General features: G+C 37.6%; 1 protein-coding gene and 1 non-coding gene across 14 annotated transcripts in view; both read right to left on the bottom strand.

Moving 5' to 3' along the window:
- Positions 1 to 24,851, bottom strand: part of SOX5 (SRY-box transcription factor 5) — a 1,147,842-nt gene that overhangs the window by 149,304 nt on the left and 973,687 nt on the right. For 9 of the 13 annotated variants that reach the window (XM_042247392.2, XM_042247394.2, XM_042247393.2 and 6 more), the window contains one exon: positions 15,338 to 15,461. In XM_042247392.2, coding sequence (XP_042103326.1) covers positions 15,338 to 15,461 — 124 coding nt within the window. The remainder of the gene's footprint in view (positions 1 to 15,337; positions 15,462 to 24,851) is intronic. The other 4 variants (XM_060413315.1, XM_060413317.1, XM_027967820.2 and 1 more) reach the window with 1 other exon arrangement.
- TRNAC-GCA (transfer RNA cysteine (anticodon GCA)) lies at positions 2,972 to 3,043 on the bottom strand. The gene has a single exon. It is a non-coding gene; the product is annotated as a tRNA-Cys (tRNA).

Below are 24,851 nucleotides of genomic sequence, written 5' to 3'. Positions count from 1 at the left end.
ATAATCATATTTACTGTTGTGCTCTTGTTCAGTCACTCAGTCATGTCCGACTTTGTGAACCCATGGAACTGCACAACACCAGGCTTCCCTGTCCATCACCAACTCCCAGAGCTTGCTCAAACTCATGTCCATTGAGTCAATGATGCCATCCAACTATCTCATCCTCTGTCATCCCCTTCTCCTCAATCTTTTCCAGCATCAGGGTCTTTTCCAGTGAGTCAGTTGTTCGCATCAGGTGACCAAAGTATTGGCGCTTCACCTTCAGCATCAGTCCTTCCAATGAATATTCAGGCCTGATTTCCTTTAGGATGGACTTGTTGGATCTCCTTGCAGTCTAAGGGACTCTCGAGAGTCTCCTCCAACACCTCAGTTCAACAGCATCAATTCTTCGATGCTCAGTCTTATGGTCTGACTCGCACATCCATGGAACAATAAACTGGTTCCAAATAGGAAAAGGAGTACGTCAGGCTGTATATTATCACCCTGCTTATTTAACTTATATGCAGAGGACATCATGAGAAACACTGGGCTGGAAGAAGCACAAGCTGGAATTAAGATTGCCAGGAGAAATATCTATAACCTCAGATATGCAGATGACACCACCCTTATGGCAGAAAGTGAAGAGGAACTAAGGAGCCTCTTGATGAAAGTGAAAGAGGAGAGTGAAAAAGCTGGCTTAAAGCTCAACCTTCAGAAAACGAAGATCATGGCATCCAGTCCCATCACGTCATGGCAAATAGATGGGGAAACAGTGGAAACAGTGCCTGACTTTATATTTTTGGGCTCCCAAATCACTACAGATGGTGATTGCAGCCATGAAATTAAAAGATGTTTACTCCTTGGAAGAAAAGTTATGACCAACCTAGACATCATATTTAAAGCAGAGACGTTACTTTGTCAACAAAGGTTCCATCTCATCAATGCAATGGTTTTTCTAGTAGTCATGTATGGATGTGAGAGTTGGACTATAAAGAAAGCTGAGCGCAGAAGAATTGATGCTTTTGAACTTCGGTGTTGAAGAAGACTCTTGAAAGTCCCTTGGATTACAAGGAGATCCAACCAGTCCATCCAAAAGGAGATCAGTCCTGGGTATTCATCAGAAGGCCTGATGTTGAAGCTGAAACTCCAGTACTTTGGCCACCTGATGCGAAGAGCTGACTCATTGGAAAAGACTGTGATGCTGGGAAAGATTGAGGGCAGGAGGAGAAGGGGGCGACAGAGGATGAGATGGTTGGATGGCATCACCGACCCAATGGATATGGCTTTGGATGGACTCTGGGAGTTGGTGATGGACAGGGAGGCCTGGCGTGCTGCTGTTCCCTGGGGTCACAAACAGTCGGACATGGCTGAGTGACTGAACTGAACTGAACTGAACTAGGTTTGTCATAGCTTTTATTCCAAAGAAGAAAACAGTGATACATTATAGAATAATTTACTTGTTTAGAAATGCATAGATTTGCCCTATCTAACGTTTACGATCTCTTTACGAAATGAGTAGGGCAGACATCACTGGAACTACCTCAAAGATGACAAGCTAAGGTACAAAGAGGAAAACAACTTGCCCAAGGGCACAGAATAATATGAAATGGGATTGCGACCACCATCTTTTGACACCTTGCATAATTTTTTTTCTGACAGAATTTATTTGAGACAATTAACAGTCTCAGATTAGAAGTCTCACTCATGCTTATTCATAGCTTAATTCAGATTAGTCAATTTTTAAAGTTTTAAATCCTCCATTAACCAACTCAGAGAGCATTAGAATTTAGAGATAATCTCTCAGGTGAAAAATGTTCAAAAGGAAAAATATATATATATTGAAGAAAAACACCATATTCTGGTCATGGAACTGATTACAGGAATAATACATTTGGGGCAAATATGTGCACACAAAAATGTTTATTGTAGCGTTGTCTAAAACTGTGAAGTACTGTAGACAAACTTAAATGTTAATTGCTTAGGAACATAAAATATAGTTTATTCAGTTTAATGAAACATGATGCAGAATAATTTAAGTCTGAAAGTATGGAAGAAAGATGGCCATGATTTTCTGTTATATTTGTAAGTAGAATAGAGAAGAAACATTTATCCTCCCATATATATTATATAGTACATATCACATATGAGGTGAATATATATATATATATGTTACATAGTATATATTATAATACACAGATATTGTCACTCCTGCATATAAATAAATACATATTTATGCATGAGTATATATGCATTAGTGTATATAGTTCTGGAAAATAGGTACCAAACCTAACAGTGATCACCTCTGCAGATTGGGGTTATAGACAGGAAGGTATCAGTGTAGGCAGATAACTTTTAGTTACTGTATGGAAGAAAGATGGCCATGATTTTTTTTGGTTATATTTGCACAGGCAAGTAACTTTCAGCTTCTGTTTAATATATTTCTACATTATTTGATATTTGTACAGACAGCAAATGCTATCTTTAATAAATCTGAAAAAGTGTGAAGGGTTGTTATGAGGAGACTATATTAATAGGGTCAAGAAAAGTTTAAATATGTTCTATGAACATAAAGCAAAAAAAAATTATTAGTGAAATAGTACTGTTTAAAATGTGTTATTCTCCCAGCTTCCACCCTTTGCACTGGCTGGAGTTGGGTCACAGAAGCTGGAGAAGGTACCTAAGGCCATGAGATGGGAACCACAGATTGTGGAAAGCCATACAATAAAGAAGAGAACAAGGAAGGACCTGATACCATGGAGCTACCACATCAACAAGGCTTGAATTGTTACACGAGTAAAAAATATTGTTTTTCCACATTTAAGCTAGTATTGTTTCTGCTTGTTATAGCATGAAGTGAAGTGAAGTGAAGTTGTGCAGTTGTGTCCGACTCTTTGCGACCTCGTGGACTGTAGCCCACCAGGCTCCTCCCCGTCCATGGAATTCTCCAGGCAAGAATACTGGAGTGGGTTGCCATTTCCTTCTCCAGGGGATCTTCCCAAACCAGGGATCGAACCCGGGTCTCCTGCATTGCAGGCAGACGCTTTAACCTCTGAGCTACCAGGGAAGCCCTGCTATAGTATAGTTAAACCTAATACAGGATCTGATTCTCATGATGTTCCAGGAGCATGACTTGTTCAGTTCTCATGGAAAATAGATCTCTATCATAGAGTTACAAACAAGATACTATCTTACCGTGTTTTATTAAATACTTTTTTTGCTTCTATATTTTCCCGTCAACATTATGATTAAAGTTTGCCTTCTAGTGGAGCTTTCTATAGTGAAAGAGCACATTTACTGGGCAACAGAGTTGTCCAGTATTGTTAACAGTTACGTCTATTCAGATAATATATTGCTCCTCTGGGCTTACACTTATACTGGGTTTATACAGTTTGATGACCTTAGTGTGAGCTTACTACTAAGATGAGATTCCACGTTTGCTGTGGCAACTATAATACGAACCTGGAATTCTGAGGGCTAGGATACAAATTCATAAGGTAATACATTTTGAGGCCTCTTGGCTGAAACACAGTGTCACTAGCCAATCTGAACTACTATGGTACCAGGAACGAGAATCATGTCAAAAAGAAAACACTGAGCTGAATCAGTTCATATTTCAACTGAAGGCATTCTTAATATTCTTAACTGTTAAAAAGCAAACAAGATGGATTAAAAGATTATAGTTTTAGTCTAATGAAATCTGAAGAATTTATCAAAGAAAGGGCTATTGTGTTTGTTTGTTTGTTTGCTGGTATGTGTGTGTTTTGGTGGTGGTAGTGTGTGTGGTTGGAGAAGGCGATGGCACCCCACTCCAGTACTCTTGCCTGGAAATCCCATGGACAGAGGAGCCTGGTAGGCTGCGGTCCATGGGGTCGCTAAGAGTTGGACATGACTGAGCGACTTCACGTTCATTTTTCACTTTCATGCAATGGAGAAGGAAATGGCAACCCACTCTACTGTTCTTGCCTAGAGAATCCCAGGGATGAGGGAGCCTGATGGGCTGCCATCTATGGGGTCACACAGAGTCAGACACGACTGAAGCGAATTAGCAGTAGCAGCAGCTTGTGTGTCATGGGGGGTGGTGGGGAGACTGGACCAAATACTGGTTATTAATATAGCACAGTTAGTACTTCACAGAGATATACTGCTTAGCATTAATATGTCTCTCTGTATGTAAACAAAAAGGCATGAAACAAGCTATCATTTCTATACTAAGTTATGACACTGTCACAATAAATATATATATATACACACACACACATATATATATATATATATATATATATATATCTTTTCACAGTGATGAATATTGTAAACTCCATTATTTGGCAAAAAGGAAAACAACTATTTTACTGACCTAGAAACATCTAATTCATGGGAACTGGAAGGTGGCTGTCACCACATAATTTCTGTACTCAGTTCTTTTTACTTTTTAATCATTTCACATTTTAATGCCACCAGTCTAACATGAGAACTTAATTGATTGACTCTTTAGTTACAAAACCCTTCTTTACAAAAATAAATATTTACAAAGCTTTAAACTGAGTTATGTTTGCCCACTGTCATTAATTTCTAAGATTTGGGGAGGGGAGGCAAGGGAAGAAGAAGAGCTGGTCACAATAATTCTAACACACACAGAAGCCTGAAGATATGATTACATCTTCTCTCTGCTTATTTACAAAGAATCTACAGTATGTGATCCTGACAACACATGTTTCCTATTTTGTCAGTTCAATAAAAGCATACCATGTCAATGGTTTTTAGCTTGTGATTTGGTGATTGTTTCAGCACTAATTGTCAATGACCTATATGTCAGCTGATACAGTTGACACAGTTAAATCAGAAATTAGCATGCAGTCTCCTAAAATGCCAGACACATGGACCCTCTGCACCAGAGAGATATAATGAAACCCACATGATACTCCCATTAAACAATGAAACATGTGACATTAACTAAAAACAGGAACACATCAGCAAATGTGCCTGAGGAAGTTTATGGTATTTAACTCCTAAACATTAATTTTATCGTGGAATATGAGGAACTAATTAACTGAGAGTTTCCTTTTTTATTGGAAGCGGAAATACTGTTCAGAAAACTGATGAAGAGTAAATACAGCATATTTTAAGTTTATTACGCTTGACTCATTGACTTCCATTTATTTAAGCTAATCTCAGAAGGCAATTAAATATTTCAATCAGTAACTTTATACAGCTATTTTATTTAGCACATTTCTGAAAAATTAATCAATGTGTTAAAATGCAGAATGAATATGTGAATATATTTCATGTTTCAAACAACCAAAACAATGACTAAATACATTTTTTAAAAATCACATGATCTTTTCCAACCTGAGCTCTAATAGGTGAGTGGAAAATGATAAAAAGATTAAAACTTGGTGATTATAATTAAAACAGTTAGGGTTAAGATTGTGTCCTATGAGATGAATGTTTCTATCAGCACTCTAATATTTTTTCTCTTAACAATAATACTTTCCTAGTCAGAGGAAACATCATTCAGGTGTGGCAGAATGAATTTGATCCTATATAGGTGGAACATGAAATGTCATTAACTGCTGGATGTGGGTCTATAATATTATTTTGGTGGGGGGAGACAGTTTTTGCTGGTGTTATGCTCAGTATTTAGCATTTTTAAGTAACCTAATGAGATAGACACAATGGGAGGCACTCTTGCATATATAATCTTATTCAATCTCCATAACAATTCAGTAAAATAGGTGTTATTAATCCATTTTAATTTAATTAATTAATTTGATTAATCCATTTTAGGTCAGGAAATTGAAGCTCAATAACTTGCACAAGGCCAATCAAAGTAGCATGATGCAGTGAATCAACTGTTTATTTGTATGACAACACATATCCCTATAAGTGCAAAGTAAGTTTTGTTACAACATTCTATTCTGTGGTTGTCATGTGATAGGTCAACGAGAATAACTATCAAGTTAAAAAGTTATAATGTTTAAAATGAATATATAACAGGCCATAAGTTCCTAAATGTCTTAGATTCAGGCATCATCCATGGCTCAATAATTCTTTCATGGCACCCTTCGGACAAAAGAAATGTCCATTTTATTAAACAACAAGTTCCAAACAACTCATGCCTTTTATGTAGTGTTTTAGAGATGCCTCTGTATTTTCCTTGAAATTTTAAAACATCCTCTGTGCCCTATGAATTAGCTACAGCACCCTGGTACTTTAGCACCCAGTTTGGGCACTACAGCCCATCTATGGGGAAGATACAATATCTGCGGCTACAGGACATTCATTTTGACACTTTGGGCCAAAACTATTAAGCCAACCTTTTTACAACTGTTTATTTCCTAATACACACACACACACACACACACACACACACACACACACACACACACACGTGTTTGTGTGGCTATTCTTATGAATTTTGCCTTCCTTATGTGGAAATTTTAAATTTCCACATAAAATATCTTCCTGTCCAAAATTTCTAAAGCATCAAATAGAATTACATGGCTAGAAGTTTTACACTGAAATAGAAAGGAGAGAGGCAAGGACTATAGTCATTAGTAAAAAGAGAACTTCTTCCTTTAATTTCAGCCTATCAGATATATGCTCTGAAGGAATAGTGCTTAACCTGAGTGTGAGACAGGTTATGAGGAAGCTGTGTGTTACAAAAAAGAGAACTCAAAGTCTGGGTCAGAGAAATTGGTATTGACCAAACTTACGGCCTTCAACCACCTTATCTCAAGTGTCTTTCTCAAGTCTAAAGTGTTGAGCTAAAACCAACATACATCTTCAAAATCATTTTAAATTTTCATAGATTTTTTTCTGTGGTGAGCCAGGACAAAAGTTTTCCTGCCAACATAAAACAGTTCTATGGGTATAAAAGGTATGTACATTTTATTTCAAAAATATCTACTGGATACAAGCTTTGCAGTTCTCAGGTTCAAGTCTTTGATTGAGAGCTCAGAAGAGACTCAGAAGAGAGCTCAGCTTCAGAATGGACTGGTTGGATCTCCTTGCAGATATCTAGAGAGCTTTCCAGCAGAAGCAAATGGACTGTGTCCATGGAGTCTTCAACCGTCCAAAGTGTACTTGAACCAACTCATTTGTAGATTACATTTATTTTAAAATTCAGAATTTGAACCTTTGTTATTTAGTCTTTCAAATTTATTTCCAAGGGCTTTAATGATTGCTTTCTACTTAAAATGAGCTAATATCCACAAATATAATTTAAAATTGGGATCTTAAATTATACAACATAAAATCTGGGGTGTGTTTACATACAACAACTGAATTGACAATTTTCATAAAACTTATTAGTTAAAAATAAAGATCATTTATTTTTTCCTGAATGAAATAGTCTCTGAATTGAGTTGACTGATTAAAGTAGTGTTTTTACACAACTGTGTTCCAGTTATTGCATATATTCAGTTCAGTTCAGTTCAGTCGCTCAGTCGTGTCCAACTCTTTGCGACCCCATGAATGGCAGCACGCCAGGCCTCCCTGTCCATCACCAACTACCTGAGTTCACTCAGACACACGTCCATCGAGTCAGTGATGCCACCCAGCCATCTCATCCTCTGTTGTCCCCTTCTCCTCCTGCCCCCAATCCCTCCCAGAATCAGAGTCTTTTCCAATGAGTCAACTCTTCACATGAGGTGGCCAAAGTACTGGAGTTTCAGCTTCAGCATCATTCTTTCCAAAGAAATCCCAGGGTTGATCTCCTTCAGAATGGACTGGTTGGATCTCCTTGCAGTCCAAGGGACTCTCAAGGGTCTTCTCCAACACCACAGTTCAAACGCATCAATTCTTTGGCGCTCAGCCTTCTTCACAGTCCAAATCTCACATCCATACATGATCACAGGAAAAACCATAGCCTTGACTAGACGGACCTTAGTCGGCAAAGAAATGTCTCTGCTTTTGAATATGATATCTAAGTTGGTCATAACTTATCTCCCAAAGAGTAAGCGTCTTTTAATTTCATGGCTGCAATCACCGTCTGCAGTGATTTGGAGCCTAGAAAAATAAAGTCTGATACTGTTTCCACTGTTTCTTCATCTATTTCCCATGAAGTGATGGGACCGGATGCCATGATCTTCGTTTTCTGAATGTTGAGCTTAAAGCCAACTTCTTCACTCTCCTCTTTCAGTTTCATCAAGAGGCTCTTTAGCTCCTCTTCACTTTCTGCCATAATGGTGGTGTCATCTGCATATCTGAGGTTATTGATATTTCTCCCAGCAGTCTTGATTCCAGCTTGTGTTTCTTCCAGCCCAGCGTTTCTCATGATGTACTCTGCATGTAAGTTAAACAAGCAGGGTGACAATATACAGTCTTGATGTACTCCTTTTCCTATTTGGAACCAGTCTGTTGTTGCATGTCCAGTTCTAACTGATGCTTCCTGACCTGCATACAGATTTCTCAAGAGGCTAGGTTAGCTGGTCTGGTATTCCCATCTCTCTCAGAACTTTCCACAGTTTACTGTGATCCACACAGTCAAAGGCTTGGCATAGTCAATAAAGCAGAAATAGATGTTTTTCTGGAACTCTCTTGCTTTTCCATGATCCAGTGGATGTTGGCAATTTGATCTCTGGTTCTTCTGAATTTTCTAAAACCAGCTTGAACATAAGGGAGTTCATGGTTCACGTATTGCTGACGCTTGGCTTGGAGAATTTTGAGCATGACTTTACTAGCATGTGAGATGAGTGCAATTGTGCGGTGGTTTGAGCATTCTTTGGCATTGCCTTTCTTTGGAATTGGAATGAAAACTGACCTTTTCCAGTCCTGTGGCCACTGGTGAGTTTTCCAAATTTGCTGGCACACTGAGTACAGCACTTTCACAGCATCATCTTTCAGGATTTGCAACAGCTCAACTGGAATTTCATCACCTCCACTAGCTTTGTTCATAATGATGCTTTCTAAGACCCACTTGACTTCATATTCCAGGATGTCTGGCTCTAGATGAATGATCACACCATCATGATCATCTAGGTTGTGAAGATCTTTTTTGTACAGTTCTTCTGTGTATTCTTGCCACCTCTTCTTAATATCTTCTGCTTCTGTTAGGTCCAGACCATTTCTATCCTTTACCGAGCCCATCTTTGCATGAAATATTACTCTGGTATCTCTAATTTTCTTGAAGAGATCTCTAGTCTTTCCCATTCTGTTGTTTTCCTCTATTTCTTTGCATTGATCGCTGAAGAAGGCTTTCTTATCTCTTCTTGCTATTCTTTGGAACTCTGCATTCAGATGCTTATATCTTTCCTTTTCTCCTTTGCTTTTCGCCTCTCTTCTTTTCACAGCTATTTGTAAGGCCTCCCCAGACAGCCATTTTGCTTTTTTGCATTTCTTTTCCATGGGGATACTCTTGATCCCTGTCTCCTGTACAGTGTCATGAACCTCATTCCATAGTTCATCAGGCACTCTATCAGATCTAGGCCCTTAAATCTATTTCTCACTTCCACTCTATAATCATAAGGGATTTGATTTAGGTCATACCTGAATGGTCTAGTGGTTTTCCCTACTTTCTTCAATTTCAGTCTGAATTTGGTAATATGGAGTTCATGATCTGAGCCACAGTCAGCTCCTGGTCTTGTTTTTCTTGACTGTATAGAGCTTCTCCATCTTTGGCTGCAAAGAATATAATCAATCTGATTTTGGTGTTGACCATCTGGTGATGTCCATGTGTAGAGTCTTCTCTTGTGTTGTTGGAAGAGGGTGTTTGCTATGACCAGTGCATTTTCTTGGAAAAACTGTATTAGTCTTTGCCCTGCTTCATTTCGCATTCCAAGGCCAGAACTGCCTGTTACTCCAGGTGTTTCTTGCATATATTAAATATGCTCAATTTAATAATATACCATTATTTTACCTTAGAAGTCTGGAAGCATTTTTGCATTTTAAGAAATAAGTAAGGAAAACAATAACTAGATAGAGATACATGGAGAAGTGTGGGTTCATGATAGATTTTTACTAAGAGCAAATGCCAAAACAGAGCTAAAATTCTGGTGATATATTAACATTTGCAAACTGATCTACATATTCATAGATAAGAGTAGACTACAAAATTCAAGAAAGCTTCTTTTCTATCTAGCCACTTTGCTCTGAAGTCTCTGGCTGTGTTATTTATTTGTATGCTGTTTCTGAATGCAGAGTTCCAAAGAATAGCAAGAAGAGATAAGAAAGCCTTCTTCAGCAATCAATGCAAAGAAACAGAGGAAAACAACAGAATGGGAAAGACTAGAGATCTCTTCAAGAAAATTAGAGATACCAAGGGAACATTTCATGCAAAGATGGGCTTGATAAAGGATAGAAATGGTCTGGACCTAACAGAAGCAGAAGATATTAAGAAGAGGTAGTAAGAATACACAGAAGAACTGTACAAAAAAGATATTCACGACCAAGATAATCATGATGATGTGATCCCTAATCTAGAGGCAGACATCCTGGAATGCGAAGTCAAGTGGGCCTTAGAAAGCATCATTATGAACAAAGCTAGTGGGGGTGATGGAATTCCAGTTGAGCTGTTGCAAATCCTGAAAGATAATGCTGTGAAAGTGCTGTACTCAGTATGCCAGCAAATTTGGAAAACTCACCAGTGGCCACAGGACTGGAAAAGGTCAGTTTTCATTCCAATTCCAAAGAAAGGCAATGCCAAAGAATGCTCAAACCACCGCACAATTGCACTCATCTCACATGCTAGTAAAGTCATGCTCAAAATTCTCCAAGCCAAGCGTCAGCAATACATGAACCGTGAACTCCCTGATGTTCAAGCTGGTTTTAGAAAAGGCAGAGGAATCAGAGATCAAATTGCCAACATCCACTGGATCATGGAAAAAGCAAGAGAGTTCCAGAAAAACATCTATTTCTGCTTTATTGACTAGGACTGTGTGGATCACAAAAAACTGTGGAAAGTTCTGAAACAGATGGGCATACCAGACCACCTAACCTGCCTCTTGAGAAATCTGTATGCAGGTCAGGAAGCAATAGTAGGAACTGGACATGCAACAACAGACTGGTTCCAAATAGGAAAAGGAGTACGTCAAGGCTGTATATTGTCATCCTGCTTATTTAACTTCTATGCAGAGTACATCATGAGAAACTCTGGACTGGAAGAAACACAAGCTGGAATCAAGATTGCTGGGAGAAATATCAATAACCTCAGATACGCAGATGACATCACCCTTATGGCAGAAAGTGAAGAGGAACTCAAAAGCCTCTTGATGAAAGTGAAAGAGGAGAGTGAAAAAGTTGGCTTAAAGCTCAACATTCAGAAAATGAAGATCATGGCATCTGGTCCCCTCACTTCATGGGAAATAGATGTGGAAACAGTAGAAACAGTGTCAGACTTCATTTTTTTGGGCTCCAAAATCACTGCAGATGGTGACTGCAGCCATGAAATTAAAAGAGACTTACTCCTTGGAAGAAAAGTTATGACCAACCTAGACAGCATATTCAAAAGCAGAGACATTACTTTGCCAACTAAGGTCCATCTAGTCAAGGCTATGGTTTTCCTGTGATCATGTATGCATGTGAGAGTTGGACTGTGAAGAAGGCTGAGCGCCAAAGAATTGATGCGTTTGAACTGTGGTGTTGGAGAAGACCCTTGAGAGTCCCTTGGACTGCAAGGAGATCCAACCTGTCCATTCTGAAGGAGATCAACCCTGGGATTTCTTTGGAAGGAATGATGTTAAAGCTGAAGTTCCAGTACTTTGGCCACCTCATGTGAAGAGTTGACTCATTGGAAAAGACTCTGATTCTGGGAGGGATTGGGGGCAGGAGGAGAAGGGGACGACCAAGGATGAGATGGCTGGATGGCATCACTGACTTGATGGACGTGAGTCTGAGTGAATTCCAGGAGATGGTGATGGACAGGGAGGCCTGGCGTGCTGCGAGGTTCATGGGGTCGCAAAGAGTCAGACACAACTGAGCAACTGAACGGAACTGAAGTGAACTAATTATATGTTTTCTAGTAGTTAACAGAAATCCCAGCAAGCATATTCTGTAGGTGTCCATTCCACACGATATTTCTACAATTATATTCATTATAGGCAAAATACCTTTATTTATAATGAAAAACTTCTTTTTTGGAAAATAGAAGATACTAACTCAATGTATGATGATTAGGTACCCAACTTGTGCTTTTTTTTTTCCCCATTGATATTATTTTAACTTTCTTGGGTAGTTTCAGAGATTTTAATTTTATTTATCAAGATACATCACGTTTAAATAGAAAAATGTATCATCAGTACCTTCTTGAACGGATTGATGAAAAGCCTTTGAGTATATTAAAAATAGTTCATTTTTCTTATTTACTTGGGACTCAAATCAAGATGAATTAGTCAGTGTCACTTTCACTGAAAACTATGTACTATTACTCAAAACAAATGAGAGCCAGAGACGTCACAAATAACAGAGAATTTGAGGGTGGGGGATAAAACAGGAAGTCCCACTGAAGAGCGATGATGGAGAGATTTGCTTCTTCCCCTATCTCAATTCCTCTCCTGATACATGATTATGGAGGAAATAGTCTGGACTATTTATCGCTTCCACCTAGCTCCTCAACTCAAACTGACTCAGAGCATGAGAGTGTCAAGAAGGGTGGCACTTTATTTTGCTACTGGCTTCATCTTAGATTCAGTTTGGCATGAATGTAGTTTCAGGCTTGCCAGCTGCTGTAGAGATTTTATCCTACTTTATTTCCAAACATTCTAAAGATGTGGTATCATTTATAACTTTAAGCACTGAAGTTATAAATATCAAATGGTTGATGCCTGGAGAATCCCATGGACAGAGGAGCCTGGTGGGCTACAGTCCACAGGGTCGCAAAGAGTCGGACACTTCACTTCCACTTTCACTTTAGGAAGGGATGTATTTCTCCATGCCACATTACACTGAACAAGTTTAGTATGCCAACTCATCAAATGGGAGTGAGGGAGAGGTGTTCTTGACCTTTTCCTGGTCCATAGTTACACTACTGTTCACACTCAATGAGGTATTCTCTTCAGAAAGTATCTGAAAATGGGACTTATTTTTACAGTTGCTTAAAACATTTCTTTTTGGAAAACAGAACTGGTCTGTATGTATGTACTGCAGGTGCAATCTGAGGCAATCTGATTTTTAAAAGCATTTTTTCTTTCACTTTAGTAACCAAAGCTACAAAAAAACACACTGGCAACATGCATTTAATGTGAATAGTAATTCCTTAGGTATATGGAAACAAAATATATTTTATAATTAAAAACTCAGAAATTAATGTAGTGATAGAATTTAAAATTTTCTTCTTAAAATTTAAGTTATTTTTAGAATTTAAATATGTAGAATATAAATGTAGTCCTTAGTTAAAAAAAAGAAGCTGCTGTTTCTGGATGAATCAGTCTACAAAGACACAATTATGCGACAAACATATTAAATGAATAAATTAAAGATCCAGAGTGAGAACACCATCTTAAAACACAGAAACCAAAGAGAAAGATATTCAAAAGCCATGTTAAAAATTGTAAAGAACAAAGTGTCTTACAAGTCTGAATTTTGAAACTCCTCAGTTCAGTTCATTTTTACCGAGACTCCATAGTTGCATCTACTCATATTTACGGCTCTGTATATTTAAAAAATTACATCCCATTTCTTCAATATTGTATAAAGGAAGGTATAAAAACTAGAAATGAATGTTAAATATGAAATTTCAAGACATCATTTAGCAGGAAGTATATCTGATTTCTAGTAATTTTTGACAGAATTTCTCAAATGCAGTAAGTGTTGCAGCATAGCAGGATGTTAATGGGACAATTTATTAACATATAAATGAAACAAAATCTACTGGAACTTACAAAATATTCTATATAAATATATAAAGTGATAATATTTTGTAATTGTTTTCAATGGTATTCTACTTTGATCTATGAAAATACTTCAGTATACTTGCTTTCTCTGTATGTTTTGAGCATGATAATGATGTTCTGGAAGATACTTAGCTTAGCAGCCTAGTCCCTCTTTGGAATTTGTTACTATTTTTATCTACAGATTATAGTTTGCATTTTGAGTATCTGAATTTTGGAAAATAAAGTATTAGACTGTTTCCAAAACAGTGTAGAATTCTGATTTTGGTTAAAAAAAAAAAAAGGTCATAAAAACACAGGCGACTAAAGTTAATAAGCAATATAAACAGTCATCTCAATATAGACTATCAATGTAAAAATGCCTTTTTTTTGTTTGTAATGAATGCTCATTAATTCATTCAACAAATAGTTGAATATTGTACTAAAACTTTAGATATAACAATAAATGAATCAAAAGGAGCACTGGCCCTCAGTTTACAATTGAAGTGGAAGAAAATATACAGTATCCAAAGGAACCTGGAGAAAGGGATCTAACTAGCTCAGGCCACCCTTCTCTGGTCTGAGTTGGAAGAGATTCACGACACCAAGGAGAGTGAACACAGACAATTCAAGTCACAAGTTAAGAAAGAGTATGGTTTGGTCTAAGAGCTAAAAGAATACCAGTGAGAAGCTAGGCTGTACATATAGGGAGGAGATGGATAATAGAAGGCCGGCTAATTCACATTAGGAAACTTGGGTTTATCTCAAAGCACAATGGAAACCTGCTGCTGCTGCTGCTAACTCGCCTCAGTCATGTCAGACTCTGCGACCCCATAGACGAGGCCCACCAGGCTCCCCTGTCCCTGGGATTCTCCAGGCAAGAACACTGGAGTGGGTTGCCATTTCCTTCTCCATTGCATGAAAGTGAAAAGTGAAAGTGAAGTCGCTCAGTCATGTCCGACTCTTAGCAACCCCATGGACTGCAGCCTACCAGGTTCCCCATCCATGGGATTTTCCAGGCAAGAGTACTGGAGTGGGTTGCCATTGCCTTCTCCACAATGGAAATCTATTAAAATGCATATTCCTGTCTTTTCTTTGTGACCCCATGGACTGAAGCTTGCCAGGCTCCTCTGCCCATGGAATTTTCCAGGCAAGAATACTGGAGTGGGCTGTCATTCCCTTTTACGGGGGATCTTCCCTACCCAGGGATCACATATAGGTCTTCCGCACTGCAGCTACTAGGGAAGCCAGGGATATTCCTATTTTACCTATGTAAAAATAAATTGAACCTGAAAATCATACTCATATTTTAGGAATACACTGGAAATAAAAGTTAAGAAACCAAATTATAAAAAGGAAATACTGGCTTCAGAAACACAGAAATATTCTAGACACTTAAATATCAACATAAATCCTTTTCTTCATTTTCCATGTATTTCCCCTTTAAAATAAAAAATGCTATACGGGTGATCTCATTTCTTGGTGTGGCAGGAATATTAAATTGCCTAAAGCCATGCCCTCCACCCACTCCCAAATGAAAAATCAACGGTACTTACTACATCCAGCCTTATAGCTGAAGCCTGGAGGAAGGAGGAATCCTTGCTGGGCAGCTGCAGCCAGTGTCCGTTGATCAGGAGGGAATACGGGAATCATTAATGGCGGCAGTTGACCTTGAACCTGCTGAACGTATTAGAGCGAATCAAAGAGAAGAAGTCTTGATATTCCATACTTCCCAACCCTCCTAATTTTATGATCAAAGGAAAAAAATATTCAGTTCAATATACTGGCATACAAGTTTGCTAGAACACTGGATGTGAGACTGCCTTGGGACTGCTTTAGACAGAAGATTCAGAATACTAAATACTATAACTGGAAGGTGATATCAAGTTCACTTTCCAACCTGATGAATAATTTCCCTACATATATCCTTGACAGTGGTGAAGTATCTATTGATGCTTCACACTACAAGTCTTTTCCTATTGCATGAATATAATGATTTTAAAAGTACCGGTTAGGTTGAACTAAAATCTCTTTTGATAAATCCCATCTGTTGGGACTAATTCTACCTTCTAAAACAAAATTAACTAAACTGTACCATTTTATAAGTTCTTCACTACTTGAAGATAATTCTCATGTTCATGTGTAATACTGAGTTTTTAAATGTTTGAATAAATATCTGGAAGAAAGCTTAGAGAGTATTAAGATGTTCTCTATTCTTTACAGAAGAGGTGTGTGTGTCTGTGTTTGTGTGTGTGTGTGTGCGCACACATGTTCACACGCACACGTATGCTCCATTGCGTCTCACTCTTTGCAAGCCCGTGGACTGTAGTCTACCAGGCTCTTCTCTACATGAAATACTGGAATGGGTTGCCATTCCCTTCTCCAAGGATCTTTCTGACCCAGGGATCAAATTTGTGTCTCTTGGACCTCTATCACTGGCAGAAGGATTCTTTGCCACTGAGCCTCTTGGGAAGCTTCTAATAGAAGAGGCAACTAGGGCCAAAAGAGAACTGATTTTCCATGGCCATTGAATGGGGTGGGGGAGTGTCAAAACTATGTCTAGGATCTGGTTCCTTGGATCCTTCTCTGTCCTAGACTTACTTTGTCATCTATCTCCTTTCAGGCAACTGAACCATTCCTCAAACCATATGGCTTCCCTGGTGGCTCAGCTGGTAAAGAAACCACCTGTAATGAGGGAGACCAGGGTTTGATTCCTGGATTGGGAAGATCCCCTGGAAAGGGGAATGGCTAACCACTCTAGTATTCTGGCCTGGAGTCGGGTTCAATCAAGAACAGAAATGATATGGATCAAACAGAAGCAGAAGATATTAAGAGGAGGTAGCAAGAATACACAGAAGAACTGTACAAAAAAGATATTCATGACCCAGATAATCACGATGGTGTGATCACTCACCTAGAGTCAGACATCCTGGAATTTGAAGTCAAGAAGGCCTTAGAAAGCATCACTACAGACAAAGCTAATGGAGGTGATGGAATTCTAGTTGAGCTATTTCAAATCCTAAATGATGATGCTGTGAAAGTGCTGCACTCAATATGCCATCGTAAATTTGGAAAACTTGGCAGTGACCACAGGACTGGAAAAGGTCAGTTTTCATTCCAATCCCTAAGAAAAGCAATGCCAAAGAATGCTCAAACTAACACACAATTGCACTCATCTCACATGCTAGTAAAGTCATGCTCAAAATTCTCCAGGCCAAGCTTCAGCAATACGTGAACTGTGAACTGCCAGATGTTCAAGCTGGTTTTAGAAAAGGCAGAGGAATCAGAGATCAAATTGCCAACATCTGCTGGATCATCGAAAAAGCAAGAGGGTTCCAGAAAACAACTATTTCTGCTTTAGTGACTATGCCAAAGCCTTTGACTATGTGGATCACAATAATCTGTGGAAAATTCTGAAAAAGATGGGAATACCATACCACCTGACCTCCCTCTTGAGAAATCTGTATGCAGGTCAGGAAGCAACAGTTAGAACTGGACATGCAACAACAGACAGGTCCCAAATAGGAAAAGGAGTACATCAAGGCTGTATATTGTGACCCTGCTTATTTAACTTATATGCAGAGTACATCATGAGAAACACGAGGCTGGAAGAAGCACAAGCTGGAATCAAGATTGCCGGGAGAAATATTAATAACCTCAGATACGCAGATGACACCACCCTTATGGCAGAAAGTGAAGAGGAACTAAAAGCCTCTTGATGAAAGTGAAAGAGGAGAGTGAAAAAGTTGGCTTAAAGCTCAACATTCAGAAAACAAAGATCATGGCATCTGGTCCCATCACTTCATGGCAAATAGATGGGGAAACAGTGGAAACAGTAGCTGACTTTATTTTCTTGGGCTCCAAAATCACTGCAGACGGTGCCTGCAGCCATGAAATAAAAAGACACTTATTCCTTGGAAGAAAAGTTATGACCAACCTAGAGAGCATGCTAAAAAGCAGAGACATTACTTTGCCAACAAAGTTCCGTCTAGTCAAGGCTATGGTTTTTCCAGTAGTCATGTATGGATGTGAGAGTTGGACTGTAAAGAAAGCTGAGCACCGAAGAATTGATGCTTTTGAACTGTGGTGTTGGAGAAGACTCTTGAGAGTCCCTTGGACTGCAAGGAGATCCAACCAATCCTAAAGGAAAACAGTCCTGAATGTTCATTGGAAGGACTGATGTTGAAGCTGAAACTCTAATACTTTGGCCACCTGATGCGAAGAACTGACTCATTGGAAAGGACCCTGATGCTGGGAAAGATTGAGGGCAGGAGGAGAAGGGGACGACAGAGGATGAGATGACTGGATGGCATCACCGACTCAATGGACATGAGTTTGAGTAAACTCTTGGAGTTGGTGATGGACACGGAGGCCTGGCGTGCTACAGTCCAAAGGGAAGCAAAGAGTCAGACACGACCGAGCAACTGAACTGAATTGAACTGTGTAATCCATGGGGTTAAAAGATTCAGACACAACTGAGTGATTTTCTCTTTCACTTTCAAATCATATGACCTCTGTTTTGGTTGCCATCTTAGAACACACTTTAATTTTCGTTTGTCACTCTCAGAATGTGGGATTCATATAATTCAATAATCTAATACAATGGAATCACTATTTTCTTTGAATTGAACAATAATTTTTAGAAATATAAACTAATGCAGTAATTTCTGCAGCTATGTCACATTATTACTAAATGCAGAAGTTGTCATTTACTGAAATATCTAAGATAGTTTTTCAAACATTTCAACAGGATTTCTCTCATGGACATGGTTATTGGTTAGTGTTTGTCTGTGAACGTATGAATGAGAATTTATAATCATGCTAAAAATCACACATCTGACATTTTGTTTTCCTTTACTATTTTTCCCTCACATTAATGCAGTTATTTGAAAAATAACTATTTTATGAACACATGCTATGTATAAGAAAATGAGCTAGGTAGTACAGACACTGTTCTGAACAAGACAACCAAGATCCTATGCCCATGGAGCTTATATTACAGTGCGGATAACAGTTAAATGTAAAACAAGTACATACACAAAACAAAACAAAAACACAAAACAAATTCATTCAGTTGCTAACCTTAGTAACAACTCTGAAATATCTCCCAAACTTGATTTCCTTTTCTCTCACTGACATTCTTAGGACACGTAATTCTTATTCTCATTTCTCATGTCAAAAGTCTACCCTCAGTTTCTCCTTCATTTCATCTTTCATACTAAACCTCAGAGACAATTCTGAGATTTTGGTTGGTGAGTGGGTATTGTTGGCGGGGAGTGGGGAATGTTGAGAGAGAGAGGGAAAAGGAGAGAGAGAGAGAAGGCATGATGAGAATAGGGGTTGGGGAGAGAGAGAGAAAGAGCCAGCCCACCAGCCAGCCAGGCAGAAAGCGAAAAGAGCACTGAAGAATGAGAGATCAGTTTTCAGAAACGACTCCAAACTGGAAAGCATTTCTTTTAGCAAAACGTATTTTAAAACCTATCTATCACTGCCACCAGAGTGAAATAAAGTGAACAACACAACCAGAAAACAAAAAGACAGTGTTTTAAGGTTAGAGCTGAAGGCTGTAGATGCTATACCACTACAGCCAAAATTTTTTTGAACATACTGGGGGAAAGATAAACCTTATTAAGAAACCACTGGAAAACAATTGATTAAAATTAGAGACTGCATGCTGAGCAGGTATGAAGGAAAAAGTGGCCTGAAATAATGGGAGACATTTGAAGAAAAACAGCGTGGGGACTGGGTCTGTATAAGCAGTGGACACAGACCAGAATAACAATCAAACAAAGAAACAAACAACAAACCAACCATACTGGTTAAGGGTTATCACCAGCTACTGTGTATCCTTCATATTTCCTTGTTTGGAAATAAGTTATTATATTTTATATAGTATATCGCCTTTCTGAGACACCACTGGTTAAATGATGTATAAGATGGTTATAAATTTAATAAGAGCACTTTAGAGATAAGAAGAAAGGAACTTCAAATGGAATATATACAAGGGTTAGAAAAGGCATCCAAATTTCAGAGACCTTAAAATTTGGGGAAAATAACTTGTACAATTGCAGAAACAATAGGTTCTTGTTTTAGTGAAGTAGTTCTTAAACTTGAATATGCATTTTAAAATCACCTAGCAAGCTCTGAAAAACACTCAGTGCCCAGACTGTTTCCAGACCAATTAAATCTGAACCCACAGGATTGAGACCCAGCCATTAGCCTTATTTAATGTTTCCCTGATGATTCCAATGTGCATCCAGGTTTGAGAAGTAAGTACTGTCTTAAAGAATACTGAAGTCACTGTTAAGAGGTTTCTTTCTTTTTTTTTTTATCTTCTTGTTTTGCCTTGACGGTAAAGAATCTGCCTGCTCTGCAGGAGACCCAGGTTCGATTCCTGAGTCGGGAAGATTCCCTGCAGAAGGGAATGGCTACCCACTCCAGCATTCTTGCCTGGAGAATTTCATGGACATAGGAGCCTGGCAGGCTACAGTCCATGAGGTCGCAAAGAGTTGGACTGAGTGACTAAACTTTCACTTCTATAGGCAACTATGTCAACTTCAGGTATATAAGTATTTGAAAGGGAGACTCTGCCTCTTACAGGTCTGGTGCTGAGAGCATATTAAACTATATTCCTTATAGAATTGTTTCTTAATGAGCCTTGTATCTGTATTTCACATGCTCCTCTTATGAAAAGCTTTGGGATGGTTTGGTTTCACTAAGAGAATAACGACCAAATCCTTCTATATATTATTCAAGTTTATTCACAGTTTTTTCCTACTCCATCTTTTCAGCCATTTTTCTGCCCTCCTTCAGATATCCTGTACTCTTGCCTCAATGGATCATGAAGACTTCCTTGCATACATGGTGCTTTTCCATGCTTGAAGAGACTCAAAAGCATTTTTCTACTCTGTTTTTAGTACTTTCTCTTTTCCTTTTCTTCTTGGCAAAAAATTCTACTTATTTTTCAAAGGCTTTTGAGACCTACATAATGCCTTTGCCTGTGAAGCATTTCTTTCTTATGATGCCAGTTTTCAGGCAGAAACAATTGTTGCTTCTTTAATTTTACAAATACTTACAATACTTACAATAAATAATACAATACTTAATGCATTGAGTAATAGTTACTTGTATAACTTGAGTCTCCCTTAAGACCTACGAGCTCATTTAGGAAAGAGGTTGTAACTTATTTATAATTGCAACTTTAGGGTTTAGAGCAGCATCTTAATTATTATATGAATTAATAATTCATAAATAAAGAAAAATAATGTATTATATAATTCTATCTATGTAATTTCTTCTTCGTGCTCCAACTCCAAATGTCCACAAAAGGCCTGTGGACAACAAAGTTCTTTAACAACCAGAAAGGAATTCAGTTTCACTGGAGAAAAATGGCAGCAGGAAATACCAGCTGCTTTGTGTTCCTGTTCTTAAGATATAGATAAAAGGTCACATACATTAAGATAACTCCATGATTCTTGGGAATATGCATGCATGAAGAAATATCAAAGTAATACAGAAATACTGGAAATATATTACATCTGTACTGAAGATAGACTTGCCTATCCATGTTCCAATAACATGTTTTAATTATTACAGCTTTGCAGATATTAGTATTCTATCATTATTATTTTCTTTCTCAAGTATTTCCTGGTTTTATTTACATTTAATTTTCTACATTAATTTTAGGATATGGAATTTCTTGTTGAATTCATTAACCTAATTGCTTGATGGCAGGTTATATCTTTCAATTTATTAGAATCTTCTTCAAATACTTATTGCATTTTCCTTGGTAATTTTATTTCTAAGGTTTTAAAAAATATTTATATTGCTATTGAAAAGTTAATTTTTTTGTTATACTGTTTAATTGGTTACTGCATGTACATAAATCTCTCTACTTGTGGGTGTGACAGTTTTTATCCAGGAAATTCATTTATACTCAATTTTAAATAATCTTTCAGGTAAAATTTTTAGTATTTTAAAGAATACATGACAATAAATTTGAGGGCTTTTAAAATCTGTTATTTTTACTATAATTTTTTAAAAAATATTTTGCTTTAGTATTATAATTTTTTTAGTGCCAGAATTTTCCAAGATCCACATATATAAAATAATACTTTCAAGACTGAGAAAGATCTTCAAAATTATCTGGCATAGTACAGTCATTGTGCTGATAAATAAATGAGACTTAGTTTGGCCAAATAAATTGTTCAAGATCCCAAAGTTAACATTGAAACTACATCTCCTAATAATCTAGTACACTTTTCCAACACTTGGGAAGAACTGGGGGTGGGGAACAGAAGGAACTAAAAGGGAAAGGAAAAACTAAAATAAAAAATAAACCTAATTTCCTAGCCCCAATGGTGTGTTTATTTTAGAATATTATAGGACAGATTACAGAGCACTGTACTAAACTATTTTCAGAATAAAGTAAACAGTAAAACATATATAATCCAAGATCTGTGGTTAATTCATCTATGCAACTAAAACCACATTTCAAATAGAGTTCATCCTCATTATTTGCAGATTCTGTATTTGCCAATTTGCCTACTCACTAAAATTTACTTGTACCCTCCCCAAATTTACTTGTACTAGTGCTTTTGTGAACACTTACAGACCTGTGCAAGGTAGCAAGAAATTTTGATGATTTTGCTGTTTAAAATGCACATAGAATCAACAATACATATTAATAAGTTGTCTTTAAACAGAAACACACATAAAACAAGTATATGTATTGATCAGTTGATGAAAATAGTGTGACCAAAGGCTCCTCGGACCATAAGTCTGTGTTTCCTTTAGAAACAGTTGCTCAGCATTTGCTAATTCAGTGTTCATGTCACCTTTATAGAACATAAGTAGTGCAAATAATGAGCATCAACTATATTACTGCTGTATCTTACATAACTTTTAGCTCCTTGTTGCTAAAAATTAGCCAACCTTTGGAAGAAAAGGACACATCATATCACATCAAAACAGTATAATGTTTCCTGGGTAAATTCTAAAATCAATGCAATAAGGTTAGTAATGTATTCTTATATATTTGCCAATTTTGACTATTTCCAAGTACTATTCACTGCTAACTTTATTTTCCTTTACTTAATGGATGAAATCCCTTCAAGCTCCTAATTTAGGTTTGCAAAATATGGGACATCTATAATTCAGTTTAGGAAAATACTTTTGTCACAAAATTTTGGTCTTCTTAGTTGGGGCATGATATTCACAAATTAGAATAATACATAATGAATTTAAGAGGCTACTTCCTATATATGTTAAACTTTAGGATGGAATATTATGTTTTAACACTTTTTATAATTCTACCACATAGATTCTAAATGTAATCTTGACCCCTAAAATGTAATGAATCCACCATAATCACTTTATCACACTTGTAAATGAATGACTACACACTTACCAATTATTAATAATTAAATATTTTACATTTTAGGTAAATCACGCTCAGTCACTAAGTTGGGTCCGACTCTCTGCCACCCCTTGGACTGTAGCCCACCAGGCTTCTCTGTCTATGGGATTTCCCAGGCAAGAATACTGGAGTGGGTTGCCGTTTCCTTCTCCAGGATTTTATGTAAATATTCTATTGCAAAATCTTACATTGGGTTCCATGAAACTAATATACCAAGTAGATATTTAAGGTTATTAATTTAGCTTCTAGTCCCATAGGTCTGTTTATTATTCATTCAATCAACATTTTTACTAACTGTAATAGAATGCACACTTTTTTGGTAACTAGGAATACAAAGATGAATGCACAGATAATATCTGCTCTACAGAAGTCCTGAGTTTGGTGAGGCAAAGGGATAGATAACTAGAAAACACTGGTATTAGTTCAACAACAGAGTCTTGTATGTGATATACTATGAAAGTACAAACTAGGAACTCCTAACATAGCCAGAAGTTAAGGTAGGCTTCATGGAGACAGGTCCAGCAGATACAGACTCTGAACAAATAAGTAGGAGTTTGCCAGGCAAAAAGGTGGGAGTGTGAGGAATGAACTTTAAGCAGAGGAGATGAGAAATGAGCAAATTATCAGGGATTAAAAAAAAAAATCATGTGAGAGGGAAGCTACCAAGCAGTGTTCAGTTCAGTTCAGGTCATTTGCTCAGTCGTGTCCAACTCTTTGCGACCCCATGGACTGTAGCACGCCAGGCCTCCCTGTCCATCACCAACTCCCAGAGTTTACTCAAACTCATGTCCATTGAGTCGGTGATGCCATCCAGCCATCTCATCCTGTTGTTCCCTTCTCCTTCTGCCTTCAATCTTTCCCAGCATCAGAGTCTTTTCAAATGAGTAAGTTCTTCACATCAGGTGGCCAAATTATTGGAGTTTCAGCTTTAGCGTCAGTCCTTCCAATGAATATTCAGGACTGATTTCCTTTAAGATGGACTGGTTGGATCTCCTTGCAGTCCAAGGGACTCCTAAGAGTCTTCTCCAAACCCACAGTTCAAAAGCATCAATTCTTTGGTGCTCAGCTTTCTTTATAGTCCAACTCTCACATCCATACATGACCTAGAAAAACCATAGCTTGGAAAAACCAAGCAGTGTAGAAGAGCAAAAAGATAAAGGAAGAATCAGTATTAGAAAGTCAGCATATATCAGTCTGTGTATCAGAAAAAGAAACCTGATACAGAGTTTCCCCTGTAAGCTCTGCTGGATGTAGTTTAGGTGGGATACCCTGGTGGGTATATGGAGGAGAGATTTGAAAGGCAAAGCAAAGTGGAGACTAGGTAGGTGTCGATGATGCAAAGGTTATACATGTATGAGTATGTAAGAAAGCTCTGTACCTAAAAGAAAAAAAGAAAAAAAATATATATATATATAAGAAAAGGAGAAGAGGCCAGAGTCAAAGATAATTCCCAGTGTTTAACCTATATAACTATTTATATTGGTAAAAACAAACTAAGAAAGCATTAGGGGTAATGATTTCTTTCATAGAAAGATATGAACATGTTTCTGAACATATGTATTAGAGGTGTCAAAATAATGTTCCACTGGAGATATCATACCAGCAGATATCAGCAGATTGATACTCCCATCTGAAGCTAGTGAAAGAGATTT

The sequence above is a fragment of the Ovis aries genome, chromosome 3 (genome assembly GCF_016772045.2).
Source record: "Ovis aries strain OAR_USU_Benz2616 breed Rambouillet chromosome 3, ARS-UI_Ramb_v3.0, whole genome shotgun sequence".
Lineage (NCBI taxonomy): Eukaryota > Metazoa > Chordata > Mammalia > Artiodactyla > Bovidae > Ovis > Ovis aries.
This window is presented reverse-complemented; position numbering and strand designations above follow the sequence as displayed.